Source organism: Poecile atricapillus, chromosome 7 (genome assembly GCF_030490865.1).
Source record: "Poecile atricapillus isolate bPoeAtr1 chromosome 7, bPoeAtr1.hap1, whole genome shotgun sequence".
NCBI classification, from domain to species: domain Eukaryota; kingdom Metazoa; phylum Chordata; class Aves; order Passeriformes; family Paridae; genus Poecile; species Poecile atricapillus.
The window spans coordinates 15,027,807-15,047,014 of NC_081255.1; the positions used below are offsets into that span (position 1 = coordinate 15,027,807).

At 34.9% G+C, this 19,208-nt stretch overlaps 1 protein-coding gene across 3 annotated transcripts in view; it reads left to right on the forward strand.

Moving 5' to 3' along the window:
* The window catches only part of CDC14A (cell division cycle 14A), a 53,913-nt gene that overhangs the window by 15,757 nt on the left and 18,948 nt on the right, over positions 1 to 19,208 (forward strand). For 2 of the 3 annotated variants that reach the window (XM_058842787.1, XM_058842785.1), the window contains exons 4-9: positions 2,459 to 2,551; positions 4,864 to 4,943; positions 11,077 to 11,143; positions 13,525 to 13,587; positions 16,710 to 16,797; positions 18,364 to 18,594. In XM_058842787.1, coding sequence (XP_058698770.1) covers positions 2,459 to 2,551; positions 4,864 to 4,943; positions 11,077 to 11,143; positions 13,525 to 13,587; positions 16,710 to 16,797; positions 18,364 to 18,594 — 622 coding nt within the window. The remainder of the gene's footprint in view (positions 1 to 2,458; positions 2,552 to 4,863; positions 4,944 to 11,076; positions 11,144 to 13,524; positions 13,588 to 16,709; positions 16,798 to 18,363; positions 18,595 to 19,208) is intronic. The other variant, XM_058842786.1, reaches the window with a different exon arrangement.

The following is a 19,208-nucleotide window of genomic DNA, read 5'->3' on the forward strand; positions in this document are numbered from 1 at the left end:
TTTTTCAGAGTTCTGCAGTGCCTAAGGGAACTAAAGCTCTGATCTATTCAGGTGGAGCTCTGGAGCTGTAAAAGCAGTATAATCTCCCAGAACTGTTGTGAAAGCTCATTATTTAACCTGGCTAGAGGAGTAGAAGTAGCTTACTAAATATGGTCATAAAATCAGTATTTTTTTAAAAATAGATCATATAGCTTAGTTTTGATAATGAAAGTGCACTGAGTTGACAAATTGCATGCTAATGTTAACAGATGCATTGCATTGATGTTTCAGCAAACACGTACTGTAAAACTTAATTTTCTGTAATTAGTGTGCAAGTAAAAACAGTTATTTGTTTTATAGACTTCTGAAGACTTAAATTGTGCTGTTGTGTTCCACTGCTTGCTATGCTATAAGGCATTAATACCAGTTTTCAATTTTGTTAAATTTGTTAAAGCTTTAGTCAGGATTCAAAACACATTTAAATATTTCATATAATAAGGATTAAACCCTTACATTTTGAAAATGATGCAATAAAACTGATCCATTGTTTTCATCTTAATATTCTGGAAGCCTCAGATTATGGCTACTTTGGGTACAAAAATGTCTTAAAATTGGAATGACTTGATATATTCATATGATTAAAAAAAATCCATTCTATGAAATAAAATCTTCAAGAAATGTGGTCTTTCTACATAGAACTTCCTTCTCACTAGCTAGCTTTGCAGTTTAAAATAATGTTTTAGGTGAACTGTAAACCGCTGCAAAGAACTTTGCTTTAAAATAAGTAGTAGTCAATAAGTTATAATTGAAGTTCTGTCACTGTTGCATAACTACTGTAATCTTATCCCACCTACACATCATGGGTGGAATTGCAGTTAGAGAACACTAAAATTAAAAAATTGAGGAGGGGGAATAAGGGAGGAATCTTAAAGTACTGGGATTCATTTTGTCAAGTTTTAATAATAATTGAATGCTTCACTAATTAAGTAACAACTTGTGCCTTGTATGTTTGCATATACACTGAGAGAGATGCTGCTGTTGGCCTCAAGATACAACCTCTTCCAATCAACAGCAACCAGCTATTTCAGGAATTACAGTCCTGTTTTACACTCAGTCACATTAACTCTCACTCCTTCCAGCTCTGGAAGTTGTGGCTTGTAAGACCAGACTGGAAGGTACAGTTAGAACTGCGACTAAAGGTGCTGCTTCTCTGGGAGGTGGGAGCAAGAAACTCACCGTGGTACCTACATCAGTTTTCTCCCGAGTTGATTGGCTGTTTGATTTTTTTTTTTTTTTTTTTAAATTTGATTCTGTGGTTAAAACTGTTCTAAAATTTGCAGTTTTGAGATGAGATTTGACATTGACAGATTTCTGGAAGTGAAATACCGTTTGCACTACAAATGAAATGCTGTTCTGCAGCAGTTAGCTTATCTCCCCGTGTCAAGAGTTAAAAACCTGAAGTTGGGTAACAATGGCACTGGTATTAGGGCATTTTATAGAACATGCAGCTTTTAAAAATAGAAGAATGCTTCAAATATTTAGAAACATAATCTAATATATTTGTTGATGACTTCTTCAAAAGTGTAAGGGTATTGTAAAAATCTGTCTGGAAAAACATGCTATGGTGTAGCAGAGTATAACGGAAATGTGGCAATTAATGAAGTTTTAAAAATTGTTAATGCAGTAAATTTTTCAGCGCCATTTTTAAGTGACAATATTGTCTCTCTCTGGCTTTAACTAGTTTTGTTGCAGCTTGTCATTATTGTTCTTTTCTGGTGCTTGTTGATTTTGTGTTCAATGGGAGGTTTGTCCACAGGATTCTGACACAGGCTTCTTTCCTTCATAAAGAAAGAAGAATTGAGATTGTAATTAGTTTTGTCTTTGCCTAGCCTTTCCTTCAGGCTTTTCTCCTCTACATTTTTTTCTTTTCCTTTTTAATTCTTCCTGTTGAAGGTTTCTAAAGGTGTCCATCACCCCATTCTAAAGAAGTATAGATGGAAGTGTTTAACACATAAAATGGCTGTAAAGTTGATTGCTTGAGTTTTTCTTTTGTCTTCTCCACAGAATTATGTGCTAAAGAGGTTTAATGTACAGGAGGATATTTTAGTTTGAAAATTTCAATGTCTTTAATCAGTGTTCATAAGCTAGTGTTTCAAATATTTTAACTTGGGGAGGAAAAATCCATTTTTTTTATATTGAAGATTTGGTTCAGCTCCACTTTATAGCATGTTTTTGTATAGCTAACCAAGAGATTTGCTCAGAAACAGTGGCTGTTTCCCTGGACTCTTACTTATCTGTGATATAAGAAGATTGTTCAGAGTGTCAGTAATTTTTTCTTCTTTAATTTTAAGAACCACTTGATAAGAATTTTCTCTGACTTGTTTTGCAGTTTTGGAAAAGTGATTTTGTTACAGTATTCTTAAAGCATATTCTTTTCTTAGTAAATATGCTATTTTGTTTGTTTATTTTTTTTAAACAGTATTTTAGTCTATCAAGAAAGAGGATTGTGTACTACACCAGTTTTGACCAGCGGAAGCGAGCGAATGCAGCGTTTTTAATAGGTGCATATGCTGTAAGTATTTTTGATCGTATGGATACTTTAACCTTCCTTAAGGGACTTCCCCTGTGTGTAAAATGGCTTCTCAAGGGGTGCTTCTTTAGAGAGGTGGGCAGATGGTCTTTTCATTTGTCTCTAAGCTAGCTGTCTTTGAAAACATTGTTGTATGAATTTTAGGGAAATCTGGTCATCATCCCTTAATTCAGTTTATTTTACTACATAGGGAATGGCTTCGGCAGATCCCTGCATGTTTTTCCATTGAATACCATTTTCTTGAATGTTGAAAATCCAAATCACTTTCCTCTAATCCTACATTAGGATGAATTGTTTCTCGTGTCATCAGTGAGATTCAGACTGGAAAGGAGAAAAGATTTTTCCCACAACCTTCCTAAAGTTACTAAACCAGAGGCATAGTATTTATTGAATTGATTTATTTTCTCATTTAATTTTCATAGCCTACCCAGGATAATAGACAGTGTGCCACAGCTCTGCTGGTGTTTGAAAGTTAATTGAGGAGGTTTGGTTTATTTATTCAGGTTCCTGTTCCTTTCCCTTTTATGTAGCAGATGGACTAGACATATTACTACCAAAATACACACTTAGAGGAATCATAAGTAATATCTTTTATTAGATTTCTGTAATGCTGATGAGAGAAAAAAACGGTTAAGTTCTTAAGTTTGTAGTTTTTATTAATATATAATAATGACTGGGTAATAGCAAACTACTGGCATGCCCAGTTATTTGCTTGCAGGAGTGTTTTTTTCCTAATTTAAAAATTCAAATTAGACAACTCAGCCCTATTTGAAACATGAAGGGTTTGTTTGTTGGTAATCTAAGCAGCTCGAGAGGGGATCTGTTCTGTACTCTTCTGATTTGTAAATTGCAAGTGGGAAAAACATGAATCCTAATTGCATTTGAAATATTACGGGAATTAAGTGTAAAGGTGGACTTGGAAAATACTGATTCCCTTTTTGTTCTGTCAGCTTTTTAGGAAATACGATATGAGTTTTCTTGACAGCGAGTACATGGGGCCAGTGTTGCTATATGTCATGTGCCTGTGTAATGGCCTAACTGTGGGGTCTCAGAAGGCCCCTTCTCAGAAGGTTGAGAACATAAAAATGAAAATTTCAGAGAAAAAAAATATTTCATGTTCAGTATTTATTGAATCTAGGTTTTACAAGTAGTGGTGCACATGGTTAGAGTTACAGCAATGACAGTGGGGAAAGGGAAGAAAACCTTGTCCCTTGTAAAAAAAAAATCAAAAAAAAATCCTAAATCTAAAAGATCTAAGAGAATAGTTACTATCTGTAAAGTAAGTTTTTAAACTTTTACATTGCTTTTTAGATACCAATTCTGTTAGCCAGTTTATCCAAATGGATAAATTTGTTTTATCCAAATTATTCACAGTGGGCTTTTTGCGTTGTTAGGGTGGGTTTTTTTATTTGTGTATGTTGTAGAATGAAAGCACTCTGAAGATTTGTCATATTAGATTAAAAATGAAGCTTAGTTTTGTTTGCTGACTTTTCGTTGATACAGATGAGTCAGAAAATGTCTCCTTGATTTTTTTCTTAATGGAATTCACTACATTTTAGGTGCTGAAGACATACTGTAATGCTTTCATTGTCCTTCCTCCTGACATCTGAGATTATTTTGATTTTTTTCAGGACCTTGTTCAGTCTTTCTTTCCCTCTCCTCTTTCATTTTGTGTTCTCAATATCTTTTTTCTCTTTCCTCTTGGTGTCTTTATTATGAGCCTTTATGAGCCGTGTGGACAGACAATGACCAGTGTTTAGTTCCAAGTGTCATGTATGCATGTCTTTGAGCTGACACAGCTTTGAAGGGCCAGAACGTCTGTCAAATAAAACCTGCAGTATTGGGAAAAAATGTGGTACAAATTTGCCCCTAGTTCAGATTCACAATTCCTTGATCAGATGGAATCTCAGCTTTTTCCTGAAGTTCTCTGAGCTACCCTCTAAGGATCTTTTGTCTGTAAGCAAGAATTTAGGCTTTAAATGTAAGCTATTTTACAGTAATTCATGCAACATTCCAGTCTCTCAGTTGTAGCAGTATGTGACTTTTTTCCAATTTTGTTTTTTTAAAGTCAGGGATTGACACCAAACAGAGTGTTTCTGTTGATATCTGAATCTTTTCTTTGTATAGACATGCCTTTTTCTGATCTATGTATGTCAGGAAGGAATATCACATGCATTCTTAGGAGTTTAGTGTGCTGGAGGAAGTTGCTGTCTGGTTAAAGACTTTGCCAGGTGCAGGGCTGATTTTTTTTTTTTTTTTTTTTTTATCCCACCCTCTTCCCCGATCCTTTTTAGGTTATATACTTGAAGAAAACACCAGAAGAAGCTTATAGGATGCTTTTATCTGGATCTAATCCACCATATCTTCCATTTAGGTACGTGAACATAAGAAATGAGGCTACCTTCTCTGTTTTGAAATATGCTAAAAATTTGGGGTTTAGATTGCCTCCCAAAAAGGTGTTTCATGTCTGATACAGGTATTATATCAAAATGACTGATCTCCAGAAAAAATTTTTTTGCATTTCATGTAATTACTTGCTGTTTGTGGGGAATAATAAATCATTTAGATTGATATAAGTCTTACTTAAAACTCAGTCTACCAAACTGTCAGGTTGTGAAAATAGTTCTTAGTTTGTTTGTGATTAGTACTTAAACCTTTTCTTCATAATGTATCTTGTTCTGCTATTTGGAAGTCATTAAAATATTTGAAATTACCTAGTCCTTAGCTAGTGAGGCTTACAGGATTGAAGGGGGTTTTATGCTGTTATATTCTCTCTATTTTACAGAACGGGTACTGATGCTAAGGTCATGGAATGTTTTCACTGAATCATAGTTTCTATCAATGTGTCTTTATTCTCTTAAGGTCACATTGAGGCTTGAATCTAAGGAATTTTAGCTATCATGCTTATCTAATAGAGACTTCCAAATATTTTTCACGTGTGGGCTATAAAATGCCCTTATGCTTTGTGAATGAGAATACCTTATGTTATTCTTATGCAAACACTGGCAATAAAAGTCAACTTCAGGAAGGTCAATATCCTCTCTTTTAGGGGAATCAGCATTTTGCAAGTAGTGTTCACTGTCAGCCAATGCATTTGTAAATGTAGACCTACCTTGTCTATATCAAATTCCTCTGATTCTTCAGCCACTCAGCAAATGAAGATCAGATTGTCTCTTTTCATACTTTGCACAGAAGCCAGATGCAGTATAAACTGTTGGGGTGGTAGATTTTTTTTATGTCAAGACTAGTTTGACTATGAAATCTTAAACCATCAGGTACATTTTAAAAAAAGGTATTAAATCAGTATTGGCTTTTATTGGCAGAGAATTTGTACACTGACCTGGTCATTGATACCTCTCCAGAGCCCAAGAAGTTTACTGAGCTACTGGTATCCATATTTTTTTTCAGCTAATTATAAAAGATACTTGGTACAATGCATTAAAAGTACCAGTTACTTTAAGCATGTCAGTGTTTTTTAACATCTCCAAATTCTGTGTAAGGTACAGGGGTCACGATCTACATTAAACAATGTCTTGCATGTGCCTTAGCATTACTTCCATGAGGATCTGCTCCATGATCTTCCCAGGTACAGAGGTGGTGCTCACCAGCCTGCAGTTCTTTGGCTCTCCCTTTCTACCCTTTTTAAAAATAGGAGTGATGTTTCCCTTTTTCCAGTCACTGAGGACTGGGCCTGTTTGCTGTGACATTTCAAATATGGTGAAGAATGGCCTTAGAACAACACCAGCCAGTTCCCTCAGGATCCTGGGAGATACCTCTGATCACACCCCATGTTGACCAATTAAAGTAATCTGCTGTTTGAAATTGTAGTAAATTGAATGTCTTTGTTTTTCTCACCCCTGCCAAGGTGCAAATATAGGTGGGTAGAAAAGAGGTTTTGACAAAGTGAAGAAACTTAGTTGTCATATCCCAAAATTGTAGGAAAACTTGTGAGGAATAGTGTGTTTGCAGAACAGTCTTACAGCACCCTGTTTGCTGCAATCAAAGACTATAGATTCTTGCTTTGCAATTAATTCCTTATAATACTGATATTGATTGTAGTAGCAATGATAAGAAAATGCTCTTTTTGCTTGACTGGTAAGGGCTAATGAAAGTAATTGCCTCTGATTTCTTGTGAGGCTGATTGGAACCACGGTAAAAAATTTAATGACACAAAACAATTTCCTGTTAAGTGTTAATTGATTATTCATATGTAATCCTTGTGTGTTTGGATTAATGAAATTTGATTCCACAATAGAATAGTTAGCTACTCTAGAATCGTGAAAGGAGGGATCAAAAAAATAGAAGAAACAGCAAGACTTTCTGGGGAGAATTTCATATAACATAAAAAAAAGCTTTTTGCGTTTCGCTGGGAAGAGTATGCTATGCAAAAACATTGAAGAAGGCAAAGTCCAGCCAAGGGACTACTCGGGTTTTGCTGTCTGCGTTGGAAAAATGCCTACAAAAGAATAATTGCTTAATTGCATTTGTCAGCTTCAGGAGAAGACAGCAATAAATTCATAGAGTAGGATATTCTGAAACATTAGTTTGCAGTCTTTTTCCATGTGTTTTAAGCCCCAGGTTGCTGTGAAAGAAATGATTGTCTGCAACTAAAGCTTTTGACAATTACAGTGTTTTAGTGGTAGATTTTGTCTGCTGTGGGATGGGATCTGGTAAATGTTAGGGCTTTTGTTGCTTCATTTGAGGTTTTTTAACTCAAAGCTTTGGCAACATTAGAGGGAGACATTCTTCTTAGGCCTTGCTGTCTCTAGAAGGAACACAGTGTTAGCAGCTTTTGCTAGAAGAATTAAACATCCTGATTTCTTGAGCATTCTTTTTTGTATGGTGTGGGGCTGGAAAGCATTTATGTTTCTTTTGGCTCTGCTTTTGACTACCTCAGGTCGTGGCTCTGGATTAGAGCCTAAGCAGATTCTGTTATCTGCAGTGTAGCTTGTCCTGCTGGGGAAGATGGGTGTGTAATCTGGCTGTACTGGAGGGGAGACAAAGAGCAGTGAGGAAATAAACAGAAGGATTGTGATAAGATAAGAAGCTAGATGAGAAATGGGAAGTCTGATAGGGAGGGGCTATTTGGGTGTTGAATTTATAGGTAGAGATGGGTATATACAAAAACTTCAAGAATTACTGGTGCTGAGAGAAGGGCTAGATCTGATGAGGGTCTGCAGTGGGACCATCTAGATTAGCTGGAAATGGGAAAGCAGTAATTTATTCATCCCCCCTGCTTTTTCAAGGCCTTTGAGATATTTCCCCCTCCCTCCACCATGTTCCAAGACATTTGGACCCTCTCTGTTGCAAAATGTAGCATAGTACAGAGCCTCAGGCAATTGAACCTGTGCTGGAAGCAGTAGCTCTGCCTTAGGTACTGTGTCTGCTTGGCATCAGACTGTACTATGAGGAAAGAAGTTGGTGCTATGAGGAAGTTTGCACTCTTTGCACACCTTTAGTGCCTTGAAAAGGACTAAAATAACTCCTATGTACAATTAAAAGCATATCCCAAATGCCTTACCTCTTTCCTTATGTTCTAAGGTCTATGAAGGAAATAATGTGGAGATACTAGTTATTGCTGTTCAGTATTTATTGACTTGAGTTTATTCTTGCAGCCTGGAACTTACATATTACATAACTTCTGTGGTATAGGTCATCTCTGTTTGAATTAAACTGTTCAAGAGTTTATTAGTGAGCAATGATCAGTTCAGTGTTACAACTGGACTGTTTAACAAGTTTGTTAATTTGATACCTGAAGAGTCCTCTATTTGAAAAGAAAAAAATAGACAGCTTTGATAGGGAAAAGCTGTAGGCTGTCAGATTCTTTGTGCAGTACTGGGGTGGATTTACATGAAGTGATCACTGGGAAACTGATCTACTTTCATGTAGCTTGGTGACCTCAAAAAGCCCTAATCGGCTTAGGTCTTCAGCTGGTACTTCATTTGAAGACAGCTTCAGCAAATACAGTTCAGGGGTGGAGAAAAATCAGATCACTTCTCTTATAAAATTCATGGAAATTTGTTTGTTTTGTTTTTATAATAGAAAAGCTAAAGATAACTTGGCAGGATAAGGCACTACTGTCTTTGAGACACTTTTGTCTTATTTTTGGCTGATTTGCTGTCACTTGGTGACGCTCTAGTCTCTTGAAGATCTTGTACTGTATCTTCTCACTTCCATTTAAAAAGCGGTGCTAACACCATTTCAAATTGTCATGAATACCAGTTACCTACTGAGAAGCAGTTTCAGATTTTTAACCTCAAACTACTCTGTATTGATGAAAAAACAAATATATTTTAATATTATTATGTTCAGTCTCTAAATAATGATGTGAATTTCAAAGATGGATTTTGGTTTATAGCTTCTGGGGGTTGTTTCTTTATTGGCAAATGCTGGGGAAACAAACTGTTCTGTTATTGACAGTATTTAGAGGTTTGGGGAAAGGGAAAGCATTATGCAGTAATGAGGTCAGCTACAACAACTGTGAAATCGGATGTGGGATATGCAGCTCTGTAATGCCAGCTCAGATTCATAGTGAATCTGTATCTCTTAGAAATACTTATATTTTTTCTCATTTTGAAAGTGAATGGAGTTCTGTCACTGTTTGAAAAGTAAGCTGGCGATTCATTTGGGCATAAAAAACTGGAAGAATACTGTAATGAAACACGATCAGCAACCTACTTTAGTCAGGTGCACATCGGCAGAAATGAGACGTTTGAGACAAGGACGCTGGAGGCAATTTGTGTTAGCTGCCAGCATCTGTGTGCAGGTCACTGGTAACAGCTGGCTGTAGGAACTGTAGCTGAGAATATTGTACACTTGGAATTGTACATCTGGGTCACCATCCTCCCTCCCGCTTTCATAGTATTCCTTATTAATAGATTAGGGATTATATGTTTCTTTTCCCCCAGCATAGTTTTTATGTCCAGCACTATCAGATGCCTTATCAGCCAAAGAAGTAATTATATATACAGATAAAATAGAAGTTATTCTTCTTATGATAAAATAAGATATAAAATAGAACCTGTCTTCTGTGACCATATCTTCTGTTCATATTTCTCTATACATATAATTTTGTGGTTTCCATTTGTTTGGATTTTATTTTTATCAGCCCCTCCAGAAAACTGGTACAGATTTTAAACCCTTTCTGCTATGTATGTGCTCCCATTGGGGCCCTTAATTTTTTTGCTCAAAAGACATTTTTGTTTGCTAAAATAATTTTGTGCTAAAATGATCTGTTATCATGTGATATTCAAAATATTAATGCTAATCTATTATCAGTCAAAAATGTATTGTCTGCAAAATTCATATATTAAATTTTGATATGTTCTGCTTATTCCATGTAATGAAAATGCTTTGTGGCTTCTCATTTTTAGAACTCTGTTGGATTTGAAAAGGGAAGATTCATACACATTTCAAAGTTTCCATTCGAAAACATTATGGTTAAGAGTGTTTTAATAATGTAATAATTTGAAAGCATTTTTAGATTGGCCTGTCTGCAATATGACACTCCCAAAGCAGTAGCTTTTAATTTTCTTAAAATCATTTTCTACAAGCACTGCGTGCTCAAAACTGCTAAACTTTTTCTGCTCTTAAAGAATAGGGGTGAATTTTCTTCTCTTAAAGTACTTGAGAACTGAAGGAGCATATGAAAAACTTCATACTACTTATAGCAAGTTTTATCAAAAAAGGAAAGTTTTCAATGAAATTGAAATTTTGAATAAATTAGAGATTATATATGTATCTGTCTGAACATAAAATTTTACTGTTCTGATAAGTTGCAGTTCTTAAGACTCTAAGGTAGCTAAGAGAACAGCTATAAAAGATTTCCTTAAAGAGTGGTAAGGAAATAATCTGCTCAGGCAGAGTTTTGTTAAAATCGGAGTGATCTGAAGCACACTTCAAAAAGTACTTCTTCATTTTTCCACAATGCTTTTTTTTGGTGGTGTGTGTTTGATGGTGAATCTCACTTCGGCTTTTACATACAAGTTGTAATTTTCACGTGGTAAACTAAGGTTAAGTAGTTTTAAAGTTAATTATATTGGTATAACTTTTAATCATATCTGTAATGGGGCATCAAAATGAAAGCCTGTAAATTAATTCCAAGCTGGTAGTCCTATTTGCCTGCCTGTTAGTGTCACTCAATTAAGACTTGAATAATGGTTAAAGCAAACTGTACTTTAATTGCTATTATCTTTACACAATCCAGAGACAATGCAAACCTTCATGTTCTAGGATAGCATAAATAATTTTGTAAAGAGCATGTAGTTACCTGATGTAAAATATGCACCTAAAGTAGCTTGCAGTATCTAACTGCATTTAGTCTGAGCTACATCTTGGGCAGGGGAGTACTTTAGCTTGAACAAGCTTCTAAAAAGATGTCTTTGAGCTTTAATTCAGAGTTCTCAAAGGGGATTAAATAGCTTGAATGTATTTTGTTGTGTTTTGCTTTTCCCCTAGTTCTTAAAATAATTCTGTGTATATTAAATTCATCTGTATTAAATCTATAGGGACGCTTCATTTGGGAGCTGCACATACAATCTTACGATCTTGGACTGTTTACAGGGAGTAAATAAGGTAACAACATTTTTTCCTTGCAAAACAGGTTTAAATTCATTTTTAAAACATGAAGAAAAATACTGTTAAAAGAGCATATAAATATATATATTAATATAAAATAGGTTATAAAACATGGTTTCAGAGCAGACTCTGTGAATGAGTAGTGGTGAAGCCTAAGTTACTGAGGCCTGTGTTTGAGTACTGAGGGCTGAGGAAGGTTGCACTTTGACCTGTCTAGCCTGGCCTTTGACAGCTTTTTGAACTTCACCTCATGAATTGGAATGCACCAGGCCTGGCTGGGGACAGCTCTTAATGCAAGACACTGTGCTAGGGCTGCATTTAAATCTGATCCTTTATATCTGATTTTTAGATATATATATACATATATATATAAAAATCTGATCCTTTATATCTGATTTATATATATATATTATATATATTTTTATATATGTATATGGTGTATGTATAGATATTTAAGATACACATATATATAGTGTGTGTATGCATATATATATCTATATAGATAGATGAATTTATGTATTTATATACATTATTTAAATCTGATCATTTATAACCATTGATGAGAGGGAATGACAGGTTGATGGAGTCAACTGAAGCAGATACCTAAGTACACTGTGATTTAATCAGAACTGTTTTTGCAGGTACTTGGCCCCAGCTTTCCCCAAAACACTTGGTTCAGTGTTTGATCTTTTCAATACTGTTTAACACCAGTGAAAACTAATGTGTCTTTACTAGTCGTTTGATGTGTCATTTTAAGTAGTCCTGAATTACTAAATTCCAGTTTGGGGATTTTTTAAATTTTTTTTTTTAAATTTCCTAATTGGTGACATTTAAATTTTGTTCATTTCCCATTGGCCTTGATTAAGGGAGCAAGTTATAGGAACAATTCTGTACAGACGCTTTATAGACCACCTGTAATTCTTAAAAGCATGGCAAAACAAGTATTTTTTAAAAATTGGAAAAAGAGAGATCAAGCTTAATATTTTTAGTTCTGTGGGGGTGGGAAAGGAGCTGTCATTTACCAGAAAGACTGTAATTTGTGAGGCATTCTACGGATCCTGAAGATCTGAAGTAGTCAGTGCAGTCACTGTAATTTATCTGCAGCTAATACATCAAAAGGACGGTGAGAATCAGTTTTTCCTCCTTTGTTCTCATATAATTTATTATTGAATTTTTGTCTAGTTCACTTACAGAGATTAAAACACTTTGGGCAGAAAATGTATGCCTTAATTGAAAGTAGTCTTAATTTACCTGGATAAATTTGGTGTTTGTATGTGTGTATATCATATACATGTAATTCAGGGGACCTGCAAGTTCCAGAGTGCAGCCATCCAACCATGTTTCAATGAAATACATTTTTCAAAATCAGCTGTTCAGACAAACCTCTCAGTATCTTAGGTTTCATAACAGTCACTGAACAAGATAAAAAATTATCTTGTCTATAACAAAGCTATTTTTCATTTGTCCTAAAAAGGTGCTCTGTATGTAGCAAATAATGGCAGTCTGATGATAATTGGTTTTAAATCATAGATAAGTGATGTGTTCTTATCACACCTTAATTCCAGAATTTTGTGCAATACTTGTATTTCTCAAAATGCAATAGGTTCAGTATAAATACATGCTGCAGAAATGTCTTCCACCCATTTGGAATAAATTTTGGCTATGAATTTCATATTCATAGAATTGAATATGGTTCAATATGGTTATTATATACAAATCTTCAGTACAGAAGTGACATAATTAATAATAATACAGTAATCAAATACAAAACTTCTTTCAGTCCTGTAATAAATACTGTTTAATGTAGTCTAGTGGGCTTTATTATACCTGTGAAATGTGTATTAAAAGAAATAATAAAATAGAGATTATACATGGCACTGCATTTTGTATATGCTGTTTTGCCTAGGTATTATGATGGTATAACCAGAATATCATACTAAGTGCAGAAAATAAAAAAACTCTCGAGTGTTCAATGTTTTGTTATGTCCAGCTGCATGAAAATATGTTTGGCATAGGAATCATTAAATAAGTGCATGACAAAAAGGGAATTGCTTTTTAACTTGTCATCTGCCTTACAGAAAAAAAAGACCCTCATGGTGGGGTGTGGAGAATCACGATTTAAGTGATATGCAACAACTTTGTGTCCCATCCTCATGTCTTTGGAGGGGAAATACTGAGCCTAACATGTTTCAGTGACATTGTTGGAGTTTTTGTTGTCTGTGTTGTTAATCTGTGCAAAATGTAATGTTGTCTTAATGTAAATGCTTCAATAAACCACAACCACAAACATTTAGGGATCTAGTTTTGCTCAAAAAAATATTATAAAATTAGATTGTATATTGTATTTCAGTGTAAACTGACACCTTGTTGCCTTTTAGGCCTTGCAGCATGGATTTTTTGACTTTAAGACATTTGATGTGGATGAATATGAACACTATGAGGTTTGTACATTTAATAATGCATTGAATGTGTTTGAGTTACCTAAAATAAGAGTATACAGTATCCCCTAACTTAAAACATACTGGAAACACGTTTTAATTCAAATAAAACCCAGTGTTCATATGTAAGGTATGTACATGGAAACCTATCTGCTCTTGGTGAAGAACATGCAGGATTACTATCTTTGCAATTTCAGTGCATCATATCATAAATCTAATGTTTTCTTGTAGCCCTTCTGGCTTCTGGGACCTCTCTCATGCTTTCCCAACCTTCTCCCAGGACACAATCCAAGGTTTCTCAGCTGACCCACAAAATATGTTTTCTTCCAGCACTTGTTAGCTCTGTCTTCCATTCCTATTTGTCCCAAATATATGATGAATTTTTTATAGTTACATAGATTATGCACATCTTGAGGGTTTTTTTTTAGTAAGGATGCATTATGTGGAGTCCTAATAAAGGAAGTACAGCTAGAATATTTCCCTAATGAAGTCTCAGAAAGCTAACAGGTGTCATGTACTGTTCTGCCAGCTTTATTACAACCTAGGCGTAGATACTCTGGTTGGCTCTCAATGCTTCTAGGATTCTGTAACATGCACAACTTTATCTGCTGGTAGTAGAAAGTTGTCTCAAGCTACATTGCTTTAGAGGAGCTTTAAAAATATGCCATGCTGTACCTGTGGACTGGGCTGTGTGCAGAGGAACTCTCAGGCACAGAAGGTGTACATGCATCTGGTCCAAAAGAGTTGCATGGTCTTTGTATACCACATCTCACCTAAAGGAAGGGAAAGGGTTTTTACTGAATCAGTGACAATCATTTAGTTTATTGGACATTATCTTTGGAACACCTATAAATTCCTGCAGTTGTATTGGCTAAGGAGAAAGATTTATAAACTAGAGGTGTACTAAATATTTGAATATAAATTTAAATCTCTTTTTAAACTTGAGTTGCTTTACTGTAGCCAGTATTCTTCCCATATTTTTCCCCTCTATTGCAATTTTCAGAAAACTTGGAAGTAATGAGAGTAAAGTTGCTAAGTTTGAAAATAACCATTTTAAAAGCATTTCCTGTAGCTGTATGTATTTCAGGTACATACTGAAATTTTTCATTAAAGTTCAAGAAAGAGAAGTCAGAAGTGGAATAAACAGTGGGAAAAGTTAATTGACAGCACATCTATACAATAGATGTCTGCAGTAGGCAGTCTGTACCACAAATCTCCCTATTTCCCTAAACTTGAAAGCATTTGTAGAAGGATTTCTGTATCCTGCAATGTTCCATAATGATTAGGTTAAAAAAATTGGTATACTCTTTGCAGAATTAAATGAACAGAACTGAAATTTAAAATATGAAATGGCTGCTTTTTGCTTTCTGGTTGACTGTACAAAAAGGAAAACTATAAACAAATGGTAGTTTGGAATTCTGTACGTATAGTAGGCATTAGTCTGCTTAAAAAAGAGTCCTAAAATAATTGACTAAAGCTATCCCATTATCTTGTTTAAGGCTTAACATTATTTTAGAATGTGAAAAGTACATACATGTGAATGACGTTTATAGTATGCTGTTTGCTGAGTTTAAGAAGCAAGAATTTGGAATCATCTTTAATTTTTTGTCCATTTTTTGGTATGTCTTCTTTTTTTTCACACATCGTGGTCAGCTTTGTGTATAGTTATGTCCCGTGCTGTATTTCAAAAACTTTAAATGTTACAGGTTTTTGCTATGTTAGGTCTTCAGATGTGTGGTTATATTGACAAAAGTTGCATACGACTTAAATGGAGCAGGCTGAAAGGAAATTTTATTTCATGTTTGCAGTTCTTTCATCTTACTATGTTATCAAGGCAGCTAATTCCCCTTTTGTTGGACTGAAAGTAAATTACTGGTTGGGTTTTTTTAGTAATAATGATGTTTGCATGTAGTGTTGAGAATATATATACACACACACATAGACAGAGAATCCTGTAGTTCATATTGATAAAAATTGAAATTATTCACCATGACTCCTGTAACTGTAAGGAACTTAATCCACAACTAAAACTGGTGATACAAATACAAAAATATTTTTAGCTTACTGAACAGTACTTCTTCCCTAAAGGGAGTGGAGGTGCTGTGGTGCTGAGATGTCAGTGTGTGATACCAGTGGGGGGCACGGGTCCTGGCTTGGCACTGAGGTTGGTTCTCTAGTCCTTATGCAACCTGGGCAACTTCCAGGAGTTTCCATTGTGCAGGGACATTGGGAGCGAGCCTAATGGGCTCAGCTAAGCAAACAGTTGCTGAATTGATTACAGTGATGTCCATTATCAGAACCTTTCACTCATTAGGATGTTCTCATGAGCTGAGAGCTAAAAACACAAGCTTAATAATGCAGCTGAACCAAGTGCCATGTCCTTAAAAGTCATGCTGAGAATAACTGCATTGCCAAATGAGGAATGAGCAGTCTTCAATTAAAGAAAGAAAAGAAGGCAGTTTAGAACTACAGTTCATGTTACATATTTCCAAAGAAGCTTTCATTTTCAGCAGTGACAGAATTTGAAGAGCCTTTTTAGGTTTTCATTTAAAAGTGAGCAAGAAATGTAAAATGTCATAGTTTGAAAGTTTTATTAAAATCTAGTCTCTTTATTTAATTTACACTTTTCTTCTGTGATTACTGGTTCATCAGAGCTTATGCCAATATGTAAATTTCAGTTTCTACAGGCAAAGGGTAATTGTTTTGAAGGCTAATTGGTTTTTAATTTGTTTTCTGTGAATTGGGTTTTTTAGGTAGTGCCTCACAAGGAAGCACTTTTCCATAACTTTGATTAAAATATAGAAGAATGTTGGTGTTTGTCAGTGGTATTAATAGGTGTCCTGAAACACTGAACCCTCTCAAGAAGAAATACCTTACATAAAGGATCTTTCTGCTTTTATTGGAAAACTTAAGCAAATTTTCTTTACATTTAATTTTGTTAAGATAGATCTGAGAAGCAGCTTATGATTAATTTGTGCCATATAGTAAAGCTAGTTAATTACATTTCAAGTGTTTTGTTTTAATACAACAAGAACATAGTAAAGAGTGAAATTAAATCTTGAGTAATTATTTTTACCTTGTATATACAGATACTAAAATGTTTTTCTCTTCTGAAATTTTTGTAGAGAGTGGAAAATGGTGACTTCAACTGGATTATTCCAGGAAAATTTTTGGCTTTTAGTGGACCACACCCAAAAAGCAAACTTGAAAATGGTATGATGTATAATGCAGTGCTATGATCTTATTTTTCCAGCATGTCTAGCATCACAGCAAATGAGCAGATTAATAGAGGGTTATAAGTCAGTTTTAATCTTCAGAAATAGTTATCCAGTGAGCATTTTATATATGCTCAAACAATTTAATTCAAAATGTTTTGGAATTCTTTGCCAGAAGAATTTCAATTCTTCTAACAGTCAGCGACTTTTCATCCTGTGACAAAGTGCCTGAGAGACTCAGGTCGCTTACTATTCTCAGGGAACCTGACACTTGATGCAGTAAGTGTGCAGAATTAAAGGTGAGTTGCATTAAACACAGAAGACTGTTTTAAGGGTTTTGTAACACAGACCAGGAAAGACCTTTAAAAGAAGCTTGCCTTTCCTACTGAAGATACCTGGGGTGATGTGAAGAACCTAGGGAATGTGATTCTAGTGGAATGAAAACAAGAGAAACTTGACTGTTTGACTGACAGAGGGAAAGTAGAGATTTGGTCCAGCTAAAAGGAAAATTCTATCATCAGTTTTTTTCTGAATTTGACTATATTATTTGTGCCATGTCCTTTCATTTATGTGAGCATATTTTCTGAATATCTACCCTCCCCATGCTGTTCTTTGTTCTCTCATGTTTCTTTTATGACTGAAATGCTGCCAGTTACATAGTGTCCACTGAAAATGTAAACAAAATCCAGAAAGAAAATATTTTGGTTTGGATTTCTTCCCCAATCATTGTAGCAGCCCTTTCTTGCAGAATTTTTTTCTAAATTTATTTAAATTTCTCCATGGAATTTGGAAAACCTGTATTTTATTTATAACATGTATATGTTATGAAAATCGTGAAAATGATTAAATTAACACACTCAAAATCCAGTTACAAAACTGTAAATAACCCTCTCCCAGGTGATTGCAAGTACGTTTTTCTCCTTATGTTGTGGCTTGAATTGCATTTACTTATCCGTATACGACTTGTCCTGAACAGCTGTCTTGTGGTTGGTCGTTGACCTGCCTCCCTGTCCCCCATCTTCATCTAGAGGATCCTTCTGTCTCTCCACTGAGAATCAAGGCAGTAAAGCTCTCTTACTTCCTAGTAGGACAGGAATATTTTTGGTACTGCAGTTTATCCTTTGTCTCTCTTGCCCATAATATAGATGAGCCATCTATTTTCCTTATAAGCTGTGTTTCCTCTTCAAGCATGCTTTTATTCTTTGATTTGCAGCTTGACTCTAGATAAACAGCTGTTCTGGAACACTGATTTCATACATGTCCCCAGCTTTATGTAAAAATACCCCTTGCAGAGAAGAATGGGGGCTTAATGGGAGACAGTATAGTGTTTCATATAGACCCTCTTTTAACTTTTTAACTCCTAATTCTTTCTATATAAAAGTGGTTTTAATAAGCATTTTTTGGACAATTTTTAATAATATTTAACATGCCTATTCTGAATAAAGTATTAAAGCATTTTTAGTATTAGCGTGTTTATAATTCAAAAAAGTTTTTGATTAGTGGGATTTTGAACTTCATGAACCTACATGAAACCTTAAATGATTGTGGCTTTATTTTTTTATAGGTTATCCTCTTCATGCACCTGAAGCCTACTTTCCCTATTTCAAGAAGCATAATGTCACATCAATCATAAGACTAAACAAAAAAATTTATGAGGCAAAACGCTTTACTGATGCTGGTTTTGAGCATTATGATCTATTCTTCATCGATGGCAGCACACCAAGTGACAGTATAGTCCAGAGGTTCCTGAACATCTGTGAAAATGCTGATGGTGCCATTGCAGTACATTGTAAAGGTACGTGCACCTATTCATTTCTCAGACTGAAATTCAAAATAAGTATAAATACATAGAGTTTATCCCAGAAATACAACATTAAAGAACACTTTCAGATTGTGAGAGTAATAATGCTTTATGGTTCTTGACTAAATATATGCCAAATATTTGTTATTTTCCTGTGGATATGAAGCCCTTACATCCTACACTGTTACTTGCAGGAACTGACAATCTGTTGTTCATTGTTCTGTGGGTTTTTTTAATGTGACTTGAAAACTCAAGATTTAGTTGATGCTGGTTTCTTTTTTGCATTATGCTTTCACAGCATTATGATAATTAGCTAGGAAATGCAAAACACTAAAAGGTTTTCTTTGTGCTTTTTGACTGTTCTGCATTTTTCTGTGGAGTATGAATTCTACATTTCAAGTTGATGTGAGTTATTGTGATGCCAGCATTTCAAACCAGCCTAATTCAGCAAACCAGCCAGAAAATGCACAAAACATGCTTAGTCAAGAGAGAGATTTACAAAGGCCTTTAAGGGTTCAGCTTGATTTATGTTTAGAGTTGTGTAAGGACATTGTGGAGACTGTCTTGCCTGATCAGAAGCAAGAATAATACTATTCATAATTTTCCCA